The 23837-nt window shown below is 41.4% G+C and overlaps 1 protein-coding gene across 2 annotated transcripts in view; it reads left to right on the top strand.

Annotated features, from left to right (window-relative positions):
- elp4 (elongator acetyltransferase complex subunit 4) overlaps positions 1-23837 on the top strand; it is a 171887-nt gene that overhangs the window by 26240 nt on the left and 121810 nt on the right. For both annotated transcript variants that reach the window (XM_002938709.5, XM_031900519.1), the window contains exons 4-5: positions 11771-11908; positions 18613-18746. In XM_002938709.5, coding sequence (XP_002938755.1) covers positions 11771-11908; positions 18613-18746 — 272 coding nt within the window. The remainder of the gene's footprint in view (positions 1-11770; positions 11909-18612; positions 18747-23837) is intronic.

Raw genomic sequence — 23837 nt, 5'->3', positions numbered from 1 at the left:
TATGTATATCTTAGTTGGGATCAAGTACAGGTACTGTTTTATTATTACAGAGAAAAGAGAATCATTTAACCATGAAATAAACCCAATAGGGCTGTTCTGCCCCTAATAAGGGGTAATTATATCTTAGTTGGGATCAAGTACAGGTACTGTTTTATTATTACAGAGAAAAGGGAATCATTTAACCATTAAATAAACCCAATAGGGCTGTTCTGCCCCCAATAAGGGGTAATTATATCTTAGTTGGGATCAAGTACAGGTACTGTTTTATTATTACAGAGAAAAGGCAATCATTTAACCATGAAATAAACCCAATAGGGCTGTTCTGCCCCCAATAAGGGGTAATTATATCTTAGTTGGGATCAAGTACAGATACTGTTTTATTATTACAGAGAAAAGGGAATCATTTAACCATTAAATAAACCCAATAGGGCTGTTCTGCCCCCAATAAGGGGTAATTATATCTTAGTTGGGATCAAGTACAGGTACTATTTTATTATTACAGAGAAAAGGGAAACATTTAACCATTAAATAAACCCAATAGGGCTGTTCTGCCCCAATAAGGGGTAATTATATCTTAGTTGGGATCAAGTACAGGTACTGTTTTATTATTACAGAGAAAAGGGAATTATTTAACCATTAAATAAACCCAATAGGACTGTTCTGCCCCCAATAAGGGGTCATTATATCTTAGTTGGGATCAAATACAAGGTACTGTTGTATTATTACAGAGAAAAAGGAAATCAGTTTTAAAAGTCTGAATTATTTGATTAAAATGGAGTCTGTGGGAGACAGGCTTTCCGTAATTCTGAGCTTTCTGGATAATAGGTTTCCGGATAAGGGACCCCATACCTGTATATATTTGTGATCTGTTATTTATCTTCAGTACCAAAATAATGAACCTAATTAAATATTAAGGACCTGGGGTTTGTTTCAGCTGTCTGTAAGATCATCAGTCCTCAATGGGAGTATTAAAGAGGGATTCCAAGAACAACACAGATTAACTACAGAATAACTGCATAATAGCTATTGTAAAGAAGATTAAGAAGGAATATGGTGGCATTATATAGCGTATCTCATTAAGATTACTGGGGTGGGAGGTTAAGCTTTATTAAGTGCTGGGGATTTATTAGATGAATATTATAATGCCCTCCAGAACTGAAAACAAGGAGGAGAGGGGGAATTAGAAAGATGATGGCTTTGGGCATTTTCTAGTGCAGAAATTAAAAGTGTTGGGGTTACAAACCACTGAAACTGTACTGTTTTTTTTTTTTGTTCTAAAGTGCAGCCATAGCATTAGGGTTGCCCTGCAGTAAACCACACCCTACGTGGCAATTACTACTGGTTTTCTATGGGCATAAAATACTATGGAGGGGGGTTAAAATAATCATGTGCATTATGGTACTTGTGTTGTCTAAGCAGAGAAGGCAACTGAATGCTTCATGCAAATAATTCTTATACAGGTATGGAACCTGTTATCCAGAATGCTCGGGACCTGGGGTTTTCCGGATAAGGGATCTTTCTGTAATTTGGATCTCCACAATTTAAGTCTGCTAATAATCATTTAAATATTGAATAAACCCAATAGGGCTGTTTTGCCTCCAATAAGGGGTAATTATATCTTAGTTGGGATCAAGTACAGGTACTGTTTTATTATTACAGAGAAAAGGGAATCATTTAACCATGAAATAAACCCAATAGGGCTGTTCTGCCCCCAATAAGGGGTAATTATATCTTAGTTGGGATCAAGTACAGGTACTGTTTTATTATTACAGAGAAAAGGGAATAATTTAACCATTAAATAAACCCAATAGGGCTGTTCTGCCCCAATAAGGGGTAATTATATCTTAGTTGGAATCAAGTACAGGTACTGTTTTATTATTACAGAGAAAAGGGAATCATTTAATGATTAAATAAACCCAATAGGACTGTTCTGCCCCAATAAGGGGTAATTATATCTTAGTTGCTATCAAGTAAAAGGTACTGTTTTATTATTACAGAGAAATAGGAAATCATTTTAAAAATTAGAACTAATTGCCTGTAATGGAGTCTATGGGAGACGGCCTCTCCGTAATTCAGAACTTTCTGGATAACAGGTTTCTGGATAAGCTTCATAACTTGAAAGCAGTGGTTGCTGGATAAAAAAATGTCTGATGGATTTAATAGTATTTGTAATGTAATTGCTGTTAAAAGCAGCAATTGCCTGGCTGTTCTCTGCACTGCTGGTTTTGAGCAGAAGTGGAGGAAGCAAAGTGCATTGGCCGCACCGCTCATTCACCTGCATGATAAGTACTCTGAATGGCAAAATTCAATATGGCCCTAAATGTACGAGTTTCCTCTGCCCTGAACTGGAGCCCATCTCTCGACTTATACCATTTATCATGCTTTCTCTTTTTATTTGTAATTAGAGCAGGTTTTGTAGCCTGTAGCCGCTGTTTCTTTTATGGCTTAGACAGGGGGGATTATGCGCTCTTGTGAGTTACTTGAGAGATTTGGAAGCCTCCAGATAAACCAAATAAAGGTGGTGTGCGCCGGCAGCCCTATTCACAGTCACTGCTTGAGATTCGGGGGACTCCGTGAAGCAGAAACAATCTTCTTTGAAGCAAACAATTTAAAGCGCGGATTTTTAATATTGGAGTCTTCTCCGTTCAGCCGGGATTATGCGTCAAACTTTGATGAAAATGTATCCGAGGAAGTCAATTTAGCTACAAAGTTGCAGCAAAGATTGTTATACACAGACTGTCTGTCTGTACATTTACCTGTTATTTAGCATCTTTAAGTATTGATGGCAGCATTTATGGACTAAATAACCCATATGGAGCCTTAAAAAGTCACTTAAGACGGCCGTGCAGATTCTTTAGGGGTCACTGAGCTTTATGGATGGCGCTTGTTTAGAATAGCAGTTTGTGTCCAATAAAGAAGGAAAAAAATGTGTGATAATCCATTTATATATTCCAGTGTCTGAGCTTTAATGGCAGGAGGGAATGTAGCCTGAATGGTACCAGCAATGGTCTGTAAGTGATTCAGTGCCCTTTAGTGGGCTTAAGAAAGAAGCTGCTTCTTCCAGTAATAAATGGGAACATTTCAGGTGAAATTTATATGGATACGTTTTGATTTTACTCTGATAATAGTGTTTCCTCCTCTGGTCAGGGCAGAGACCACTGTGTTTGATGTTTGCCTTTTGCTGTCAGTGTCAGACTGGGTCTCCTTGGGCCCACCCGAGAACCTAACTCCCTGGGTCCATTCTTGTAGTAATGCCAGTTACTACCAATATGTGTGGGGTTTACCCCTGGGGTGGTTTCGGGCCGACAAATTGGCTGCACATTGGTTCTGGGTCAGGTGCCGGTTAAACTCCCCACCCACAGCACATGTGACTTTATTTGTGGAAGCACCTGGGCTCCTTCTTTGTTGGTGGGTGGTAGAGCAGTTGGGGTGGGCTTGGGTTGGGTTCAGGCAGAAAATTCCCTTATCTAACAAAACAGGGCACAGGGGGCACAGTAGAAGAGCGCTCACCACATGAAACCATGGTCCAGGTGCACTAGTCACTGACCCTTAGCTCAGCGAGCGGATAACTAGTATTTGCAATGGGGGGGAGGATGGGATCCAGGTACTCCAAAGGGCCACAAAAAAAGTTAAAAGAAAGTCTTTCTTGAAAAGTATGTTAAAAGTTCCACATTTCTTCTGGCCCTATGCGTTTCATGCCATACGGCAGTGATCCCCAACCAGTGGCTCACAAGCAACATGTTGCTCCCAGTGGCCTCAAAGCAGGTGCTCATTTTTTAATTCTTGGTTAGAATGCAAGCTTTGGTTAAATAAAAGCCATGTGTACTAACAAATAAAGCCTCCTGTAGGCATTCAGTCAACATAGGGGTTACCAAACCCCAGGTACATTTATCATGCTTGTGTTGCTCCCCAACTCTATTTACATTTGAACGTGGCTCACGGGTAAAAAAAGGTTGGGGATCCCTGCCATACGGGCACTTTTCAATACTTCAGAGTTACTGGATGCCCCCCAATTGCTTATGCCAGAAAATTCTCTTCTCAACCACGGCCCAGGTCAGGCATAGGTTGAGAAAAGGGGGGGGGGTTTCAATGGGTGTGGGTGGGAAAATTTTCGACCCACAAAAGGTCTTGCTGTGCTTTTCTGTTTTCTTAAAGGAAAACTATACCCCCAGAATGAATATTTATTATTCATTGGCTCATGTGGCCCATGTATGTGTGTCCTTGGTTTGTTTGTGTGCACTAGAAGCGGCTCCTAATTCTTAAAATGGCAATTATCTGTTTAGGATTACCCAATAGCACGTACTACTAAAAAAGTTTGGGGGAATCATTTTCCTTTACCTAAGTATTTTGACTTTTGAAACAATGTTGCAGAGGCCGGCCGACAGACCTTTGAATAAGCATGACTTCCGCACCTTTGTTCCAAGAGCCAGAACCAGCAGTGCATAAAAAGGAACACCGCTCACAACAGCAATTACATTTACAAAAGTAACTATAAAAACCACTGGAAACCTATAATATCTATACTGATGTTGTTTCTTAAGTGCGCTGATTTCCCACGGCGCCAGAATCCACGGCACACTCGCTGTACACAGATCATTAAGCTCCCTGCTTGCAGATGAGCAGTCGGATCCACACCGTGCGTTGGAAATTGAAATGAGCCATTGTTTATTGGAGAAGAAAAGAGTTTCACTAGGTGCTGCACGCTTGGGGAAATACCTTGCACCTCTCGCTTCGCTTGCGACATTAAAGGTGACTGGTGTGAAACAGTTAATCCCCTCCCGAGATTTCCAACCTGCAAATGACAAGGTTTTCAGCAGCAAGAAGAAGTCACAAAGTGACAGCAACAGGTGGGTCTCTGGTCGCAGCGGGCAAGAAACTTCGAAACACCGGCCAGCTTTGGGACTTTGGCTAACTCAGGATCCGGAGTCGTAATCAGCAGAGAGAGGGGCTGAGGGCCCCCGCGCTGTGTAACAGAGACAAGCAGATATCGCAGTGGCGTGCAGGTGTTACTGGGAGGACAAAGGATCATTTAACCATGAGCAGCCGCACACCTGGGAAACGCATTCACTTTGTCTTTTGGAATGTGTAATTGCATTAAAGGAAAATACAGTTTACCTTGAGTCTGTGTCGGCAGCCACTGGGCACAGTGGGGCATTCGTTTGTTCTTTGGCAAATGCCTCCCTTCTAAGATTTCTTGTATGTGTTGTGCCTAGTCTAAAGGTCCCCATACACTATAAGATCCGCTCGCTTGGCGATGTCACCAAGCGAGCGGATCTTCACCCAATATCCCCACCTACGGGTGGGCGATATCGGGTAGCAAGGAGCTAAAAAAAATTATAATCCGATCGTTAGGCCCTGGGACCAAACGATCGAATTACATTTGCGGCCATGGGGCAGTCGGTTCGGGGACCGCATCAACGAGCCGATGCGGTCCCCGATCCGACTGGATTTTCTAACCTGCCCGATCGATATCTGCCCAATTTCAGGCCAGATATCGGTCAGCCAGGCCGCTCGTTTCTGCCCATACACGGGCCAATTAGCTGCCGAATCGGTCCAAGGGACTGATATCAGCAGCTACTATCGGCCCATGTATGGGGACCTTAACTGTGTGTTACCATACCTGGCTGAAAGGGGAAGTTAGATAGTAATATAAGTGAAACTGCATAAGTTTGTATTAGGGATACACCGAAGCCAGGATTCTGCCTTTTTTGGCAGGGTTCGGATGCAGCAGAATCCCCGGTTTTGGCTGAACCAAGTCCTAATAAGCATAAATTAGCATACACTAATTAGGATTTGGAAGGGTTACATGTCAGTGTAAACACGGAAGTGAAAAAAAATTAGCAGGGTGCTTTGCGTGCACCCACTTTTACCCCTTCCAGGTCATAAATACTAATTCGAATTCTTTTCGGTATTCGGCCAAATCCCTTGGGATGGATTCGGGGGTTCGGCCGAACCCAACAAACTGGGTTTAGTGCATCCCTAGTTTGTATGTGTGTTTGTGTATATATGTAGTTGTAAAGGCGCTAAGGCTAATGCCCCACGACATTAGTCGCCCGCAAAAAATTGACGACTAATCTCTCTGAAATGCCATTCTACCGGAAAAAAAGGGAATCGCCTGTGGAAAGGCCTTTGCTTTAGCCTAAAGTGAATGTATGTCTCTCTCACAATGCTGTATCCGTTGAGCAATTGTGTTCAGTAACAGGGGCTGTGTTAACTGAGGATGGAAAAGCCAGTACAGTTGTAATGCACAGGCTGAAATATATTCAACCCACACCAACCCAACACAAGACCAAGCTGATTCACTGTGGCACAATGATTACCTACACCACCCTATCTATGTTGGGCTGGCACAAGCATGCTTACATAAAGTGTTGCGGAATGCCATATTGCCAGTCACAGACATGGGATGGTGCAGAGTGAGAAACGGTGCTCGGATGGTATAGAGTTGGCCTGTTGCTACTTTCAGCGCATGTAAACTTAATAAAATATGCTTTTTGCTTTATTTGCCCGTCGTGTTGGAATTTCTGAATGCCTGTTAATTTTTTCTGAAATGGTCTAATGCTCTCCCTCTGGCTGCAGGTTTTGGCTTTGGCACCCAAACCTAATGTTTCTACTGGTGAGTCTATACACTTCGTACATCTATGTGTTCTTTCTTTTCCTTTATGTTTGGGGAAAAGTCAAATGTACCACGTGACCCACCACAGGGCAATGTGTGGGCAAAGACCGCTAGACCAGTGGTTGCCACGTATCTCTACATGCCTGGTATTGGGATTGATGTGACATCACCTGCAGGAAGGTGGAGGGGCTGTGAGTGAGCTCCATGTCCAGGAAGGTGGAGGGGCTGTGAGTGAGCTCCATGTCCAGGAAGGTGGAGGGGCTGTGAGTGAGCTCCATGTCCAGGAAGGTGGAGGGGCTGTGAGTGAGCTCCATGTCCAGGAAGGTGGAGGGGCTGTGAGTGAGCTCCATATCCAGGAAGGTGGAGGGGCTGTGAGTGAGCTCCATGTCCAGGAAGGTGGAGGGGCTGTGAGTGAGCTCCATGTCCAGGAGGGTGGAGGGGCTGTGAGTGAGCTCCATGTCCAGAAAGGTGGAGGGGCTGTGAGTGAGCTCCATGTCCAGGAAGGTGGAGGGGCCGTGAGTGAGCTCCATGTCCAGAAAGGTGGAGGGGCTGTGAGTGAGCTCCATGTCCAGGAAGGTGGAGGGGCAGTGAGTGAGCTCCATGTCCAGGAAGGTGGAGGGGCTGTGAGTGAGCTCCATGTCCAGGAAGGTGGAGGGGCTGTGAGTGAGCTCCATGTCCAGGAAGGTGGAGGGACTGTGAGTGAGCTCCATGTCCAGGAAGGTGGAGGGGCTGTGAGTGAGCTCCATGTCCAGGAAGTAGGAGGTGCAGCTGGGAGAGCTGAGAAGAAATGCTAAGTTGAGTGTTAAATACTGTAATTTTTCTGGATTACGTTACCCTATTAGTGGCTGAGGCACTGTCAAAAAGTTTCCGAGGTATTCAGGCTGCCAGTGGGTCAGTTTGTTTTAGCAATGTGTGAAATGGAAAGCTCTTTGTTTGGGAAAAACCCTGCTGTGAATGAAAAACAGGATAATACCTGATTTAAAAGTATATTGAGTGTTGCTGAAGTTCAGCCATCATAAAGCAAATACAGGCTATATATACATGCATCAGCTATATTGATGATAAAAGTGATGGGATTCGCCTGCACCCTGTACCTCATAGCTTTAAAATAAATGGAAAATATACTCTGTTTATGCATAGGTTGTATTTCACTTTCATTTTTTGTTTCCCCATTTACACAACATTCCCAAGGGGACTTTATGAACCCCCTCTCTCTCTCTCCGTGCTGCAAGCCTACTGGTAGGTAACTGAAGGCAGCAGACTTCATGGTAGTTTGATTCATACTAATTGCTGCCAACACGGCTCCACTGCTCAAAGAGATAAAAAGGAAGAGCAATAATTACCATACAAGATTAGAATTAAACTATAGAAATGTATCCTTTGTTACACACAAAGCTATTAAGCGACTTAATTGCATTAATAAGGTGTTTAAAAGCCACTTTTAATTTAATTATCATTTTGAAAATTCTTCATAGGAGAACTGGAGTTGGACTGAACTAAAACAAGCCATGTGCAGCGCTCTGTAAATAGCTGTGCTTATTTTAACACTAAGCTATATATATATAAATATATATATATATATCTGTATGTATAGTTAATAAAGTAACCCCTGTTATAAGTCATCAAGGAATTCCATAACTATATAAAAGCACAAGGCCTTCTAATATCCTCATATTTTACAAGAGGGAGTTCTTTATTTATTATAATATACAAGTTTCAGTGAGTCACTAAGCTCCAATTATAACTGATGACATCAGTAAGCACTGTTTATAAGGATATAATTTACAGTTTGGTCCCATAGGGAAATTACCAAACTGTATATATAGTTCAGCAACAGACTACAGGTAATAACTTTAATACTCAAGTAAGTGAAAGACGTTTACAATTACCTCATGTGCCATTGGGCAAAAGACCAAATTTTGTCAAGCCTCTGCCCCTATATGCCAGCAAATAATCTGTTCATCTGGCACCTTCCATCTGTCCAGGAATGTTGATAGCTGTAAATAAATAGCAACAAGTGGGGTACAGAAGTGGAACTAGACAGCCATCAGGCCCCTCCTGCAAAGTCCCACCCACCTCTGCCACCATTGGGTTTCATTGGGTGCAGGCTTCGGTGCAGTCTCACATTAGACAGTAATATCCATGACTAATCTCATACCTTCCAATGGTCGCATTGTTTTGCATCCCTGACCTAAAATGGAGTGGCAGTGGAAGTGGGCAGTGTTTTATGGTATGGGGGTGTGTAAAGGCGTAAATAGGTGTGTTTGGAATGGGGTCATGGGACGTACCTGTATATAATTGGTAAGATCTGCTGTTAATGTGTGCCAAGCAGTCACCAAGCAGCCTGGAGGGTTTTATCATTGTCTACAAACTTGACCAACTTGTACCAGTTGTGGGTCCAAACCCACCCGGAAAAAAAAAAAGCCAAAGTTGTTCCATAATTAATTATGTACATTGTGTTAATGACTTCTGTATTCACTGTTCATGGCAGCGCTAACCCCTGAACCATTGTACCGCCTGTGGTTGCATTATTGTAGTAGTTGTATATTTGTTGTTGTGGATTTACCTTGAACATTATCACTTCTAGACATTGAGGCTTGTGGCTGCCCCACGCATCTGCTTACCCTGCTCCCCAGCTGCAGGTAGGAGAGTGGCTTCTGGGGAGGCAGAATTCCCCTATATCACTATAGAGGATGCAGACCACATGGCCTGCCCGTCCCCTGGGCCCACCCATGACCGTGGGGTCTGCTTCCTCTATATTTACGCAAGTGAATACTCAAAGAACCTAAATAGACAGTATGCCAGCTTGCCTTTATTCATGTGAGTGGGAGGAGCCATTGTTGCTCTGATGAGCAATTCTTCTAAAAACAAAAGCAATGTAAAACTTGAATTTATTCCCGATTCTCTATAATGTCCCTCCAATGCTAGTTCTGACTAAAAGACACTTTAGATGTACAGAGAATAACTGGATCGTGTCTTAACCACCCCCTCCCACTAAGATATAATTAAATGGGATATTTTAGCCTTTAAAAATACAATATTTCTTTAATTCTGTGTTTTTCAGCTGTATTTTCCCTAATGTCTGGGTACCACTTTTACAATTGTTACTGCTTGGATAACTTTTTGAAAGCTTAAATACCATACATTTCCTCTCATCTGTTATGAATGTGGTTAGATATTAATCAAAATAACGAGACTGGTTGGATCTTTGCATTCAATCAAGACATTTAGAACCATTTAGAACTAGGCAAGCATTTAATTATGAAAGACAATTACAAAGGATTCGCCCCAACTCATCTGCTGCAAACCGCTCATATTCTCATTTCTGGGCGCGCTGATCAGCTGGTTTTGTTTTGGATCTGTTCAGCAATACTGCTGTTAGCATGAAATGCCGGCGGTTGGGGTGCCGATTTATTAAAGGCAAAGCTCTCAGTATTCAAGCTAGCAGCAAACTAAAACAATGTTGTTATATATTTGAAATGCAAACCATGGGATCTGGGACTTAAGAGGGTTTTTATACCTTAAAGGAGGCGTAAACCCCCACAAAAAATGTAATCAGCCTTTTTGAAATCTTTCAATACCTTCAACTCCTGTTGTTCAAAGTATAATAGTAAGGCTGCAGCACTCACTTGGGATTCCTTCTCCTCCTTTAACCCTCTCGGCCCCCTCCCTTAGGAATTGACTTTGGCTGTTGGCTACTGAGCATGCTCAGTTCTTAACTCATGTTACCAAACACATCATCCAGTCTAGCAGCCAATGAAGAGATGGCATTGTTGGTTCCCAAAAGAACTTTGCTCTAGCTGTGTGTTCCTATTGTTTTCCTAACCCCTCTCCTGAGCTCAGCTTAACCATTACAGTGCTCAATCTAAGCAGGACTTTTTAGCAATGTAAGTTCTGCCTTTGTAAGCCTGCTTTTTTCATTCCATGAACTTTGCGGCGCACATGTGTTACTTGCAGATTTAAATGTCACTAAAGATGTGTGAAACATAAATGGCCTCCGGGTGAAAGCTACTACAGGTATAGGACCCATTATCCAGAATGCTCGGGACCAAGGGTATTCCGGATAAGGGATCTTTCCGTAATTTGGATCTCCATACCTTAAGCCTACTAAAAAATCAACAAAACATTAATTAAACCCCATAGGATTGTTTTGCATCCAATAAGGATTATTTATATCTTAGTTGGGATCAATTACAAGTTACTGTTTTATTACTACAGAGAAAAAGGAAATCAGTTTTAAAATTCTATATTATTTGATTAAAATGGAGTCTATGGGAGACAGGCTTTCCGTAATTCGGAGCTTTCTGGATAATGGGTTTCCGGATAAGGGATCCGATACCTGTATTTGGTTTTGGAAAATGTGATGGAACTGGGAAATGGAGGGATTCAGTAGAAATGGTGTGGTTTGGGTAGGGAAGATTGCCTAACTTATATACATGGTAGGAAAATGTAGGGTTTACATGCCCTTTAAAATGGAGCAATTAGAGCAATGGCACACATGGAGCAGGGCTAGAACTAGGGGTGGGCAGATGAGGCACATGCCTAGGGTTTAATGGTGAAGGGGGGTGATAGGCACATACCTCTTCTGTCTACCTTTCCTCTAGTTTGGGCCCTTTTTAACTCTGGCTAAAGCACAGTGGAGACAAGTGGGGGAAGGAGTATGAAGCCCCCCCACTCATCACCCTACTGGGGGACGAACAAGGGCAGGAGCCTTCCTTGGGTGCCCTTGGTGGTTTCAAGCATTCTAGCTGCCCCTTATTTGGCATTAATGGTAATTGCTTGAGTTTTGCCGGGGCTCAGTGCCTCATTTTTAAGCAATTATCACCTGACCAATAGGGTCCATAGATATGTAAGGAAGTACTATTGTGAATGTTTTGCAGCTTGCCCAATGGCTCCAAATCTCAAAAGTCCCACAGATTTCTTTGAAGGACATCATAATGTTGCTATAATTTAGCCTTCAAAAATTACATATATCAAATAATCTGCTTACCGCATAGAAGAAGTGGGACAGCAGTGTTCTAGACTGTCAAAAAGTAACGTCACGACCCATTGTTCTTGGTGCTGTACATATGTATTTAAATTAATCTGTTTTTTGAGTGTCAGAGGCACTTATAATTCTAAATTCTTTCTGAACATGTTGTTCTTTTATTGCAGGATCTTCCAGCTCCTCTCACTGATGAAATTCTGAGGCAAAATGACCCAAAGAGCACAAAGGAAGCTTTTGGACATGTGGAGGATTCCCAAGACATGATGAAGATTGCGTGGCGCTACCAGAATATGCCAAAAATGGAGGTAAATTTATACCCCCAGAATGAACACTTTACCAACAGATAGTTTATATCATATTAAGTGGCCTATTAAATAATCTTATCAAACTGCAATATATATATCAGTAAATATTGCCCTTTTACATCTTTTCCCTTGAGCCGCCATTTAGTGATGGGCTGTGTGCTCCCTCAGAGATCAGCTGACAGGAAGTAAAGTGGAATAAAGACATAATTCTGTTCATTAATTGGCTGATGGGGCCCAGCATGTATGTGTGCCTTGGTTTGTGTGCACTGTGAATCCTATGATCCCAGGGGGCGGCCCTTAGTACATAAAATTGCAGTTTTCTATTTAGGATTACCCAATGGCACATACTAATAGAAAAGTATATTTTTATGAAAAAGGTTTATTTAGATGAATAACATATGAGTGTTGTGTGCAATATATTTTTATAGTAATCTACATTGCTTGGGGGTATTGTTTTCCTTTTAAGTTATGAGTAGTTACCCTTTCCTGCTGTCATAAAGAGAAAACAATGATATCCTAAGTTGCATGGAACATTTATACATATTCTCTATTCATCATTCATAATATAACTTTATCCACTCATTGTAAGGTGGCTTTATAAGGTACTGCACCAGTGTTCTCTGAGTAGAAGGAGGTCTAACAGTCACATCTACAGCCCTGATTCCCTCCTTGATGTTACGTAACTCACTCATCTAAGGGTGAAGACACACGGAGCTACTAGTAGCAGTTACTTGTCGTGGCTACTAAAATAGACAATGCTGATCATTTACTGATAACAGTCTCTACGTGTGTTTTAGCAGAGGCAATTCTCAGTATTGTCTATGGCAGGGGATTTTCTGGCATTCAGTAGCCATGAAAACGTAGCTGCTACTAGTAGCTTTCTGTGTCTTTATCCTAAATGATGCACAAGAGAAGAGATGCCATATGCCTCCACCCGCTTGCTCCTCTTGAATAGAACGCTGCCTGATGAGGACAGGGGCAAGTTATAGGTCTCTGGGCCCTGAAAAGGTGGCCCATAAAGCAGGACATTTGTTTGCCTTCTAGCTATGATGTCTGACAGAGAATTCTGGGAACTGTATTTTACAACGACTGGAGGGCAGTGGTTCTGGCATGAGTATTTGAATGCTCTATCACCGAAGGTGTCACATTCCACAATAGGATAAGTCACCCAAGATCTGTGTTTACATTGAACATATTTCTAAACAGATCTCTCCTTAGAGAGCTTGAAAGGTTGAATGAGCAGTGCTTATTAAATCCCTCTAGTGAAAGTACTGAAGCACGCTGTTGACTTGCTTAACCATGTGCGTAATAAGTAAAGTAAGCACTTGAGATTGCATCAGCTTCACTGTCACTAGAAGCTAATCGCTGGGAAGGCAGCAGGCAAGGAGCAAGCCCAATGGTCACTTCTTCTTGAGCAGTTAGTGCTGCGTGTCTGTGTTACGGATCTCCTTAGGCTACCCGCTCCGCCGTGTATCTAGCCGCACTCACACATACAAGCTGACAGCGGATAAAAGCCACTTGCCCAATCCAACATGCTGTAGACTATTACAAAGCACATGTGACCCTCGGCCTTTTAAATCAAGGATACCCAAGATGCTTGGCATTCTATCAGACACTTCTGTTCTTGCAATTTTCAAAACAAAAGTACTTAGTGGCGGCTGCTGACAAAACATGAGAACCTTACCCAGAAATAGGTTTGGAACAAGATAAAGGAAGCATTTGGCATGTTTGTTTTTTATAAGGGATTGTACAGACCTGTACACGCCTGTATTGTAGAAGACATGCATATGGGGATGTGCCAGTACAAACAGCCTCAAGAGCAATCAGTCTATTTCCTACCTCTTATTTAGGTGTTGCTTCCTGGGGGTATGTGGGGCCATCACACCTCACAGTCTAATTTTGATGTTTCTTTGATTGCTCAATGCTAATTGGAGTACTTAATAATTTTTTTATTGCCTCCCTTGGACATTAGACCTATCCATGGCCATCAATAAAAGTCAAAGAGCCATTTTCCATTTCTGAGGAGCGCTGCTTCCTAGTTTCTTTTTATTGAGAAATAAATCAAAAGTGAACATTCAAGTTCCTTTGTCATGCTTGTACTGGAATGATCCGAAATCTTAAGCCAATACACAACAATACATAACAATACACAACAATACATAACCTTTGCATTATTTTGGCTATTTTTGTCTCATCTTTTGCATAACATGCTTACATTTAGTCTCAAAACAGTTGCCCTGAAACCTTTTGGTTGGCTAGTGACCTGCATTAGAGTCATGTGATCTAGTTCCTCAGATTTGCTCCCACTGACCCGCACTAAGGCATCTTCCTCAGGGTATCAGATCCAGCCAGAATGCAGATAAAAAAGTCCCCAGAGCCCCCAGAGCTTGCAGTGTGACTCTTTTAGTAATATCACATATGGGCAGATCACCCAACCCAACCTGACCCAATGCTGGGCTCTAACCTACTTGTTGTTACTCAGGTAATTGTACTCATACCTAACACTGTACTAATAAATCCCTGCCTTAACCATGTGTATGAGGAGAGTGGTCCAACTTGTATTCTGTGGAGTTTCTTCACTAATCCACTTGTTTCTCCTGATGAAGGAAGGAGAAACTTTGATCCTGACGAAGGGAGGGTGTATCCCCCCGAAATGTTAATCAAGGTGGTCACAATATGCATGTATCTGTATGAGCGGCTCTGTTACAAAAACAAGTTTCTCCACTAATCAACATGCAATAAAATAATTGTGTTATACCAATAAGTCCTCTGAGCCCATAAGGCTAATGTCCCATGGGAAGATTTAGTCACTGCAAAGTTTATTACAAATTTTTTTGACTAACAGGAAAGTTTTGCAAATTGGATAAAATATCAAATTTATAGGAATAATTCAGCATTCCCCAGGTCAGTATTTGATAGGATACAAGATCCTCAGTCGGGCACAGACCAAAAAAATTAAGGGACAACGGTGTTACCCCACCAAGGCTATGAATAGGTTATGTTTACCTGTTTCCAACTGATGAGCTTGTATTTTGTTGGGGGAGGGTCAGCATCCCTATACTTATTAGTCTTCATTACTTATTTTTTATAGTTGCTTAATTATTTGCCTTCTTTTTCTGACCCCAGCTCCCAAAAAACAATTGCTCTGTGAGGCTACAATGTTATTGTTATTGTTACTTTGTATTATTTTTCTATTCAGGTCCTCGCCTTTTCATATACCAGTCTCCTATTCAAACCACTTCTGGTTGCTAAGGTGTTTTGAACCCTAGCAACCAGATAACTGCTTAAACTCCAAATTGAAGAGTTCCTAAACAAAAGTGAAATGATTGAAATACCACAAATAATAAAAAACGAAGTCCAGTTGCAAATTGTCTTAGAATATTTGTCTAAAAGTTAAATCAAAGTTGAACAACCCCTGTAATGTATGCATTACCCTGAGCTATAATTGAGTATAAGTGAGACATTTTTATGTCACTTGGCACTGGATCCAACAGACTATACGCTTGTTTACTCTAGCTGAATGCATTTAGAGAAGAACAGATAATGTTAATGACCTTGAGTTACTTTAAATGCAACTGTGCTACTCTTTTACATGCAATTTGATTTCAGTCGTGGAAGCTGCCATAATGCTTTCATACCTGCAATACCTGGTGTTACCCAGTAGGTGGAACCTTTGGCCATGCAGTCCTTACTTTGCTAACATAGCTTTTAGGTGTGTGTTGCCACTAGGTGAGTATATAGGAAAGGCCTGGAGGTTGCAAAAAATCCCACTATCCAAACAAATTTCTGGTTAGCAAACAAGACTTAGCCTCATGGGGGGTGAAATGTTGGCAAATAGCTTTAAGCGGCACAAATTCTGATGTATGGCTTTGCCCCTATAGGCAGGTATGCAGAAACTGACCCTGTGATAGGAGAGGCGAGAGCCTGTGACTAAGGGGCTGATTTACTTACCCACGAACGGGTCGAAATGAGTCCGATTGCGTTTTTTTCGTAATGATCGGTATTTTGCGATTTTTTCGTATGTTTTGCGATTTTTTCGGATTCTTTACGAATTTTACGTTACCAATACGATTTTTGCGTAAAAACGCAAGTTTTTCGTATCCATTACGAAAGTTGCGCATTTTTCGTAGCGTTAAAACTTACGCGAAAAGTTGCGCATTTTTCGTAGCGTTAAGTTTTAACGCTACGAAAAATGCGCAACTTTTCGCGTAAGTTTTAACGCTGCGAAAAATGCGCAACTTTTTACGCAACTTTCGTAATGGATACGAAAAACTTGCGTTTTTACGCAAAAATCGTATTGGTAACGAAAAATTCGTAAAGAATCCGAAAAAATCCCAAAACATACGAAAAAGTCGCAAAATGTTCGTTTTCAAGTCGGAACTTTTCCAATTCGGGTCGGATTCGTGGGTTAGTAAATCAGCCCCTAAGTATTAGCCCCATCAATTGGATATGTGAAATGTAATGAACCGTACTGCACAGACCTTGTACTGGCAATCAAGACATTATATACAGACTGGTCGAACTGGATATACCAAAGACTCCTATAAAGGGTGTGTGCCGTAGGTTCAGGTGCCTTTAGGAACATTGCAATACAGGGAACTGTAATTAGGGGGATGCATATTGACATGGGATTAACTGATACAGATGCAAAGTATTTTGGTTAATCGGCCAAAAGTTGCAATGCATGCTATTGCCCTTATATTTGTGTTGCCATGGCGTCACTGATGAGTATACTATATGCCTGGGGCAAATCAGTTGCGGCAATCGACAGCCCACTGGAGGCACCTCTGAACCACCTCATCCAGGATCGCAGGCTTTCCTAATGTCCATTCATGCACCTTTTTCTATTCTTCAGAGCAACCTGGACCAACACATTGGTGCCGCACAAAAATGGACAGCATCCATGCATACTCAGCTCCTTCTGATCTATAAATAAGGAGGCAATTACTATAAAAATATGATTTGGTTCTGAAAAAAATGTGATTTCTTTTTTTGCCATTTATTATGCAACAAAACTGTGACAAATCCAAAAGAAAAAACACGCCATCTAAAGGCTGTCGAGATCATATAGAAGCCAATAGCTGGAAGATCTTTGTCTGCTTCGAGGTTTTCAGGGTTTTTTTGACACTGTCATTTGTGTGACAATACCAAAAATGTGTGTTTTTCACATTTTTTTCACGTCTTTTTTCATTCATGTTTTTTTTTTTTTTTTAAAAGGCTGTTGAAATAAATCACTCGCCATTTGTAGTTTTAGAGAAAATGAATTCAAAAACTCCTGAAACCATGAAAATCAGACTGCTCCTAAATCTGCCCCTTTGAGTAGATAGGGTGATAAATATAATGGAAAAATAAAGTGAACATCAACCAAATTTACACATTTTCTTTGTTCAGCGAGTGACGCACTTGAGTGAAAGCCACTTTCATTTTAGCATTCCTGCCCTGTTACCTCTATGGTCACCCCTGGGCGCACCTTCATTGAAAGCCACCAGTATTTATGCATTGACAGTATCTCTGCTTGTGCTGCCAGTTTAATGCCTTTCTGCCGCTTGGCTCGTAGGAATTCAGAGTTGACCGGTGTTAAGTCGCTCGGTCTCCATGTCTCTTTCTCTTTTCACCAGGACTCTGTTAAGACAGATTATTCATGCTTACTTGATTCAGGTAGGTCTTTGCAAGCTTCCCTGCCAGGCCTGGGAATTGAGTACATTGAGGAGCTATTCAGAGACATCTGACATAGAACAGGCCTTTATTGCATGGTGTTTCTTTTGGCCTAAATCCTGGTCTCCACCCAGTTTGTAAGAACCATACTCTTTTCTCCTCAATCAAAAGAGGTTATCATCTACCTTAATCCATGGACCAGCATGAATTAATCTCAGCAATGTGCCCCAGGATTCCCAAAGAATATCCAGAAAGGGGGGGGGGGGAGAAAACTACTCGTTTCTTCTTCTTGTTTTTCTTTTCTTTTGGTGTCTTCACTAACTTCTCTTGAGCCTGAGCTAAGGATTAGCATGTGAAATAAGCAACCCCGGAGTTCTCCTCAATGAAGACATCAGATCAAAGTTCAGTTAGTCAGGGCCTTTCTTAAACATGAAGGGGGCTTGGACCAACACAATAAAAAGATGAGCTCTTCCAGAGATTGCAGTGAAAACATTCTGATTGGTAATCCGGATAAAAGGCAGATTATAGACCAGAAACAGACCCTTTCATAATTGGTTTTGGGTTCGTCGGACAGAGTCTCTGGATACCTAATTTTGAATTCCAAGGTGTTAATAAACGACAGTCAGGCAGGAGATGGTAATAAAAGAGCAGAAATTATTTCTGTCTGCGGAAACCGCAAGTTCAAGTTATGCGCGGAAGTGATGAGGACTTAAGAAGCGTCAGACATAGGGATAAACAAACCCTGCTTTCTTTTGCATAACCCTGCTTTCTGTTGAATAACTCCTCTGTGAATTATACTATCCTGATATAGTATCCTGATATTTTACAATAGGGAGTACATTATTCACTATATAATACACAAGTTTCAGTGAGGCATGTGAATTACATCACTGAGGACCATTTATAATAATATAATTTACAGGATATTTATGGCTTTATTATATTATACAGTTATATATACTGCTATTCTACTCTGGTATAATGTTGCTTCAGAAACATATTCTGTCTATTAAAATTTGAAAAGTCACATTTACTACCATGTTTTACAGGCCCTTCCCATATTGTCCTCAAGATTTGGCCACTATTACGACTTATCAAAAACAATGCCACTAGAGATGTCAGCCAAGAGCCACAGATTCTTCCTGCCTCACGTAAAGCCACCCAATCAGAAGGAAAATGTCAGGTAAGTTTAGCAAGTGGTCTATTTTTATATTTCCAGATACTGGCTTCCTCCCTCACTCAGTTGGGAGTCATTGGGATTTTCGGAGCAGTAATTGGCTATTTCCATGGACACTTTGGCCAACTCTCAAGTGGTGGGTGTTATAACATCTTTCAGTTTTGATGGCAATTTTGGTATGGCATAGACATTGATTTTCAGAGTCAATTTGCAATTGGTTTTAATTTGTTATGGTTTTTAGTTATTTAGCTTTTTGTTCAGCGGCTCTGCAGTTGGGAATTTTAGCAGGTATCTTGTAGCTAGGGTCTTGTTTACCTTAGCAACCAGGCAGTGGTTTGTATGAGAGACTCAAATATGAATAGAAGAGAAACTAAATAGAAAAATAAGAAACAAAAATTATCAATAACATTGTAAGTTTGCAGAGCAATAGTTCTCTGGAGTCAGTGTCCCCCAGGCCTCCAATTGACAATCTGTGGATTCTGGCAAATGCCAGAGGGGCTTCTCATACACACTAGGACCAGCATTATCAGGAGCCAGTTAACCTGTTGGAAGAAACTGGAATTCCCATCTGAAAACTCACGTTAGCATGGGGAGAACATAAAAAAACCTTGCCCTGACTTGAATTGAAACCCAAGACAGTGTTAACCATTGCTGTTCTTTTTTATTTATACAAACTGGACCATTTATAAAGGTGGCCATAAACAGGTAAATTTAAGCTGATATCTGGACAAAAATAAGCCAGATGTTGATTTTCCCGTCAGATCAAGGACCACGCCAGCTCGTTAACATACAGCACTCTGAGAGTGTTACATGGACTTCGCCGAAGTCCTCACCCGAAGCTCTGTCTTCATGATCCAAGCAGATTTTATAATGTACTTCCAGATTTAGGGGCCCATTCATGAAACCACAATTTTTTGGTGGTTAAAATCAGGATTGGAAAAAATTCAGAGCAACCACAATAAGTTCTGATCTTCGAAAATGTTATCAAAATTCTTTTATCGGTCGTACGAAAATATTGTGGTTGCATTCCGAAAGGCACGAAATCTTCAGATCCAGACGTTCTTAATTGACGTAAAAACCTTTCTGGCTTTGAAACCTTCAATGTATGATTTTGGAAGCCTCCCATAGGGCTCAATGGCACTCGATAGATCCAACCTGGCCAAAAGCTTGAATGAAAGCTTGAATGAATTCTGAAATGGTCGTAGTTAGAGCTGGGCGGTATGACCAAAAATTTATATCACAGTATTTTTCAAAATTATATCGGTGTCACGGTATTTGACGGTATTTTTTTCCATGCATGATTAGGTGTTAACCCCATTTCCTAATAAATTAGAGAATAATTACTGCAGTATTGAAAATCAGAGTCAGGGAAGCGAAGAATCGGCAACAGAAAGTCGTAAGGTAAATCAGGCAGGCTTAGTTTCCCAGGCAAGGCCGCAGACAACATAGCATGGGAGGAGGCGTTTGATAGCTTTAAATACCCCCCACGCATGCGCAGAACCGGCGCCGTCAGCGCGTCATGGGCGTGCACGCTTTGACATGTACGTGCGTGCGCACGTAAGGAGGCGCGCGAGACCGGGCCACACGGGTGAGTTCCCTGACACCCCGGTATTGCGGTATCTGAAAAATTAATATAGTTTTAAAAAAAAAAACACCGGTATTCGGTATTAAACGGTATATCGCCCAGCCCTAGTCGTAGTCTTTAACAAAATTATCATGGGCATTATGAAAAGTTCTATAAGTTAGAAAAAATTCGATTTTTTTTCTCCAAAAAAAAAAATTTGTGGTTTAATGAATGGCCCCTAAGTCTCTGTACGTTGATTAAACAGAAAATATATTTTTCTGCAGAAAGGGCCTATTTTGTAGGCATTAAATATCAAGACTATGTGTGCCCATCTCATAGTACATTACAAGTGCAAGTATTAGTCACAAGTAGGGATGAACTAGTAACAAGCCATGTTAGGCCACACACCAGTGTTTCATAGCCCAGGCAAATGGTATTTTATGTTTTCAACCTGTGAATTATATTTCATAGTCTGGCCTTAGAAAAATCTTTTTCTATAGGTAGCACATTTGCTTCCTTTAGCCCCTACTAGGGGGAAATCCACAAGCTTTTCTCCAATCTTATGTAAACAACTTTAGTGCAAAGTGTTTATTTTTCTGCAGTGCAAACAGCCAGCAAAGTAGTGTGTGGCAGGCAGCACTAGAGGCAGAGCGAACGTGGGCAAAGGTCAGCGAGGTTTTGTTCATCCAGTCTGTCAGGCCTTGGCTGGTCTGCAAATAAAGCAATCTGTACACCTTTGGAAGATGGAGAAGGATTTTAAGGGTTTTATTTTAATAGTAAATAACATTAAGCCTGTTAACTGCACTTACAGATAAACCTCCCCGTTCTTATCCCACAAACACCCTTATCTCCGCTGTTCTTGTTCTGTTTTATTTGTGAATGGAAAAAAAAAAAAAATCACATATCCCTTACTGAGTAGGTGAATTGGGTAGAGACCGACACAGAACCATCACTTAGGATGAGAACATGTTGTCAGGTGTCATGGAGATGAGGGGTTCTTCTAATGGAAATAGTGACAAACAAGGAGCCATTAGCCAGTTTTTCCATAGCCCTTCATTAAAAAAAACAAAAAAAAAAAGTTTATGTTGTGGTTCTAAAACCTACAGCACCCCAGATGACTTCCAAAAATGATGATGGTGGCCACGATTATGTCAGATTGATCACTGTTTAAAAAGTTGCACTGATGGGTGCCTCGGAGGATCGTCCTTGGTCAGTTTTTTAGACAGTATGAATTCTCAGTAATGTCATTATTAACATCCCATGGCGTCATGTGCCTCCCATGAGTGCCAAAGACTGGAACTCTAAACACCCGCTGGTTACTTTGCTTGAGCAGGGGATTGCAGTGAGATAGGAAGAACAAAGTTGCCAATGGGTTGGTAAGATAATTTTGAGTCGAGTTGTAAAGGCATCTTATATTTGTCCATTTGCATACTATTATTGCTTCTGCTTGGGTTCAGAAGCTTATTGCCTCTTAGCTGAGTTTATCAATTGCTACAACTCCTATAAATGCCAAGAAGTTTTTTGTTTTTTTTTAAGGGGATGCAGCCTGTGCACTCAATGTACCCCCTCTGGAACCCTTCCACTTGGCTGCATAGATACCTCCTAATGTTTCTGATTGCCAATTTCCCTGGTTATTTCTGGTCATGCTAGAGCTATCTACAGGCCAACTATGTTCTCTTTCAGCTCCAGGCAGGTACGCACTGGATAACTATGTTCTCTGTTCCATCTCCAGCCAGATACGCACAGGATAACCCTGATTTCTATTCTATCTAATGTCAGTTAGACAAAGGTCTCCTTGTTCTCTATTCCATCTCCAGCCAGATAGGCACAGGCCAACAATGTTCTCTTTTCCATCTCCAGCAAGATGGAAACAGGATAACCATGTTCTCTTTTATCTCAACAAACACACTTGTTACTCCAGCCAGATAGACACAGGGCAACCATGTTCTCTTTCATCATATGCACAGGGCAACCATGTTCTCTCTTATCTCCAACCAAATACGCACAGGGAAACCATGTTCTCTTTTATCTCCAGCCAGATAGGCACGGGGCAACCATGTTCTCTTTCATCATATGCACAGGGCAACCATGTTCTCTGTTCCATCTCAAGCCAGATGGACACAGAGCAACCATGTTCTCTGTTCCATCTCAAGCCAAATGGACACGGGGCAACCATGTTCTCTTTCATCATACGCACTGGGCAACCCAGTTTTCTGTTCCATCTAATGCCAGAATGACACAGGCCAACCATGTTCTCTGCTTCTTCTCCATCTAAATACACAGAGGCCAACCATGTTGCCACAATCAACCCCGATTCCAGAACTTTGGGGTCCTGAAATTTGTAACTGTTGCACATATAACAAGACATTTAAGAAGAATTCATATGCATATTTCTGTATTTTTTAAACAGAACAACAGAAATATCACTATGTGCTTGGTAGATTCCATAAGTTGAATTAAATCAGCTAATTTTGTATTTTTTTTTACATCGCATTACATTTGTTCCACTTCTCTTAGGTATTCATAGGCACCCCTTTCCTTTGTTTTCCTATTACTTCCTGCCCCATATAAATGGTGAGTCCTTCCTGCTGTTTTAAATATGTCATAGTTTTGTAATGAGAAAGTGCACACATTCAGCGAACAAGCACATGGGGACTTTCACATTTACACATCAAACTAGCGAGCTTCTTAGCCGTTGTGCTGCTCGGTAAACTTTTGCCTAGGAGCTCGCAGCCAATTGATATACATTGCGTTTAGCGGAGACCCCCCTGGGTGAGACAAGCTATTCTTTTTGCAAGAACAAAGATGGTTTCTAACAAAAGGATAGAGTGGAGATTTACCCAGAATGACTTGCCTGTTTAAGTAGGGTGACAATGCACTTATTCACTGGCAATCACAACAAAGAAAGGGTGTTAGCAAATTAGGTAACAGTGGCAAGTCATCATATGGAACTGATCCTAGTAATGGGAAGAAAGACCAGTAACCTCACACTATTACTCTCTCTATTAAGATATCAGTCTTTACAAAAAAAAAAAATCTTGACATGTGAATCAAAAGCCTTTTCTTCTTTTTTTCTCCAGAATAGCTTAAAAAACTGGATATTATGTTGACTCCAAAAGCTTTTCCTTCTCTGTAGATTGTAACCTGTTGCAGTCCACTCTGGAACCTCCATCGATGCAATTATTTAATAGTTTCTGTATGCCAGACACCCTGTGGACACTTCATAAAGCCATTATATAAAAGGGGAATAGGAATCGAATGTGGCTTTTGGATAGTAGGGAGAGATGGTGCCTATAGTAGCAGTGGGGTGATAATAGCCTCTGGGAAGGGACTGTGGCTGTGGGATAGCAGGTATAGTAGGGAGAGATGGTGCCTATAGTAGCAGTGGAGGGATAATAGCCTCTGGGAAGGGACTGGGGCTGTGGGATAGCAGGTATAGTAGGGAGAGATGGTGCCTATAGTAGCAGTGGGGTGATAATAGCCTCTGGGAAGGGACTGGGGCTGTGGGATAGCAGGTATAATAGGGAGAGATG

The sequence above is a fragment of the Xenopus tropicalis genome, chromosome 4, assembly GCF_000004195.4.
Source record: "Xenopus tropicalis strain Nigerian chromosome 4, UCB_Xtro_10.0, whole genome shotgun sequence".
NCBI lineage: Eukaryota > Metazoa > Chordata > Amphibia > Anura > Pipidae > Xenopus > Xenopus tropicalis.
Note: the sequence above shows the minus strand (reverse complement) of the source record. Positions and strands in the feature narration are given on the sequence as shown.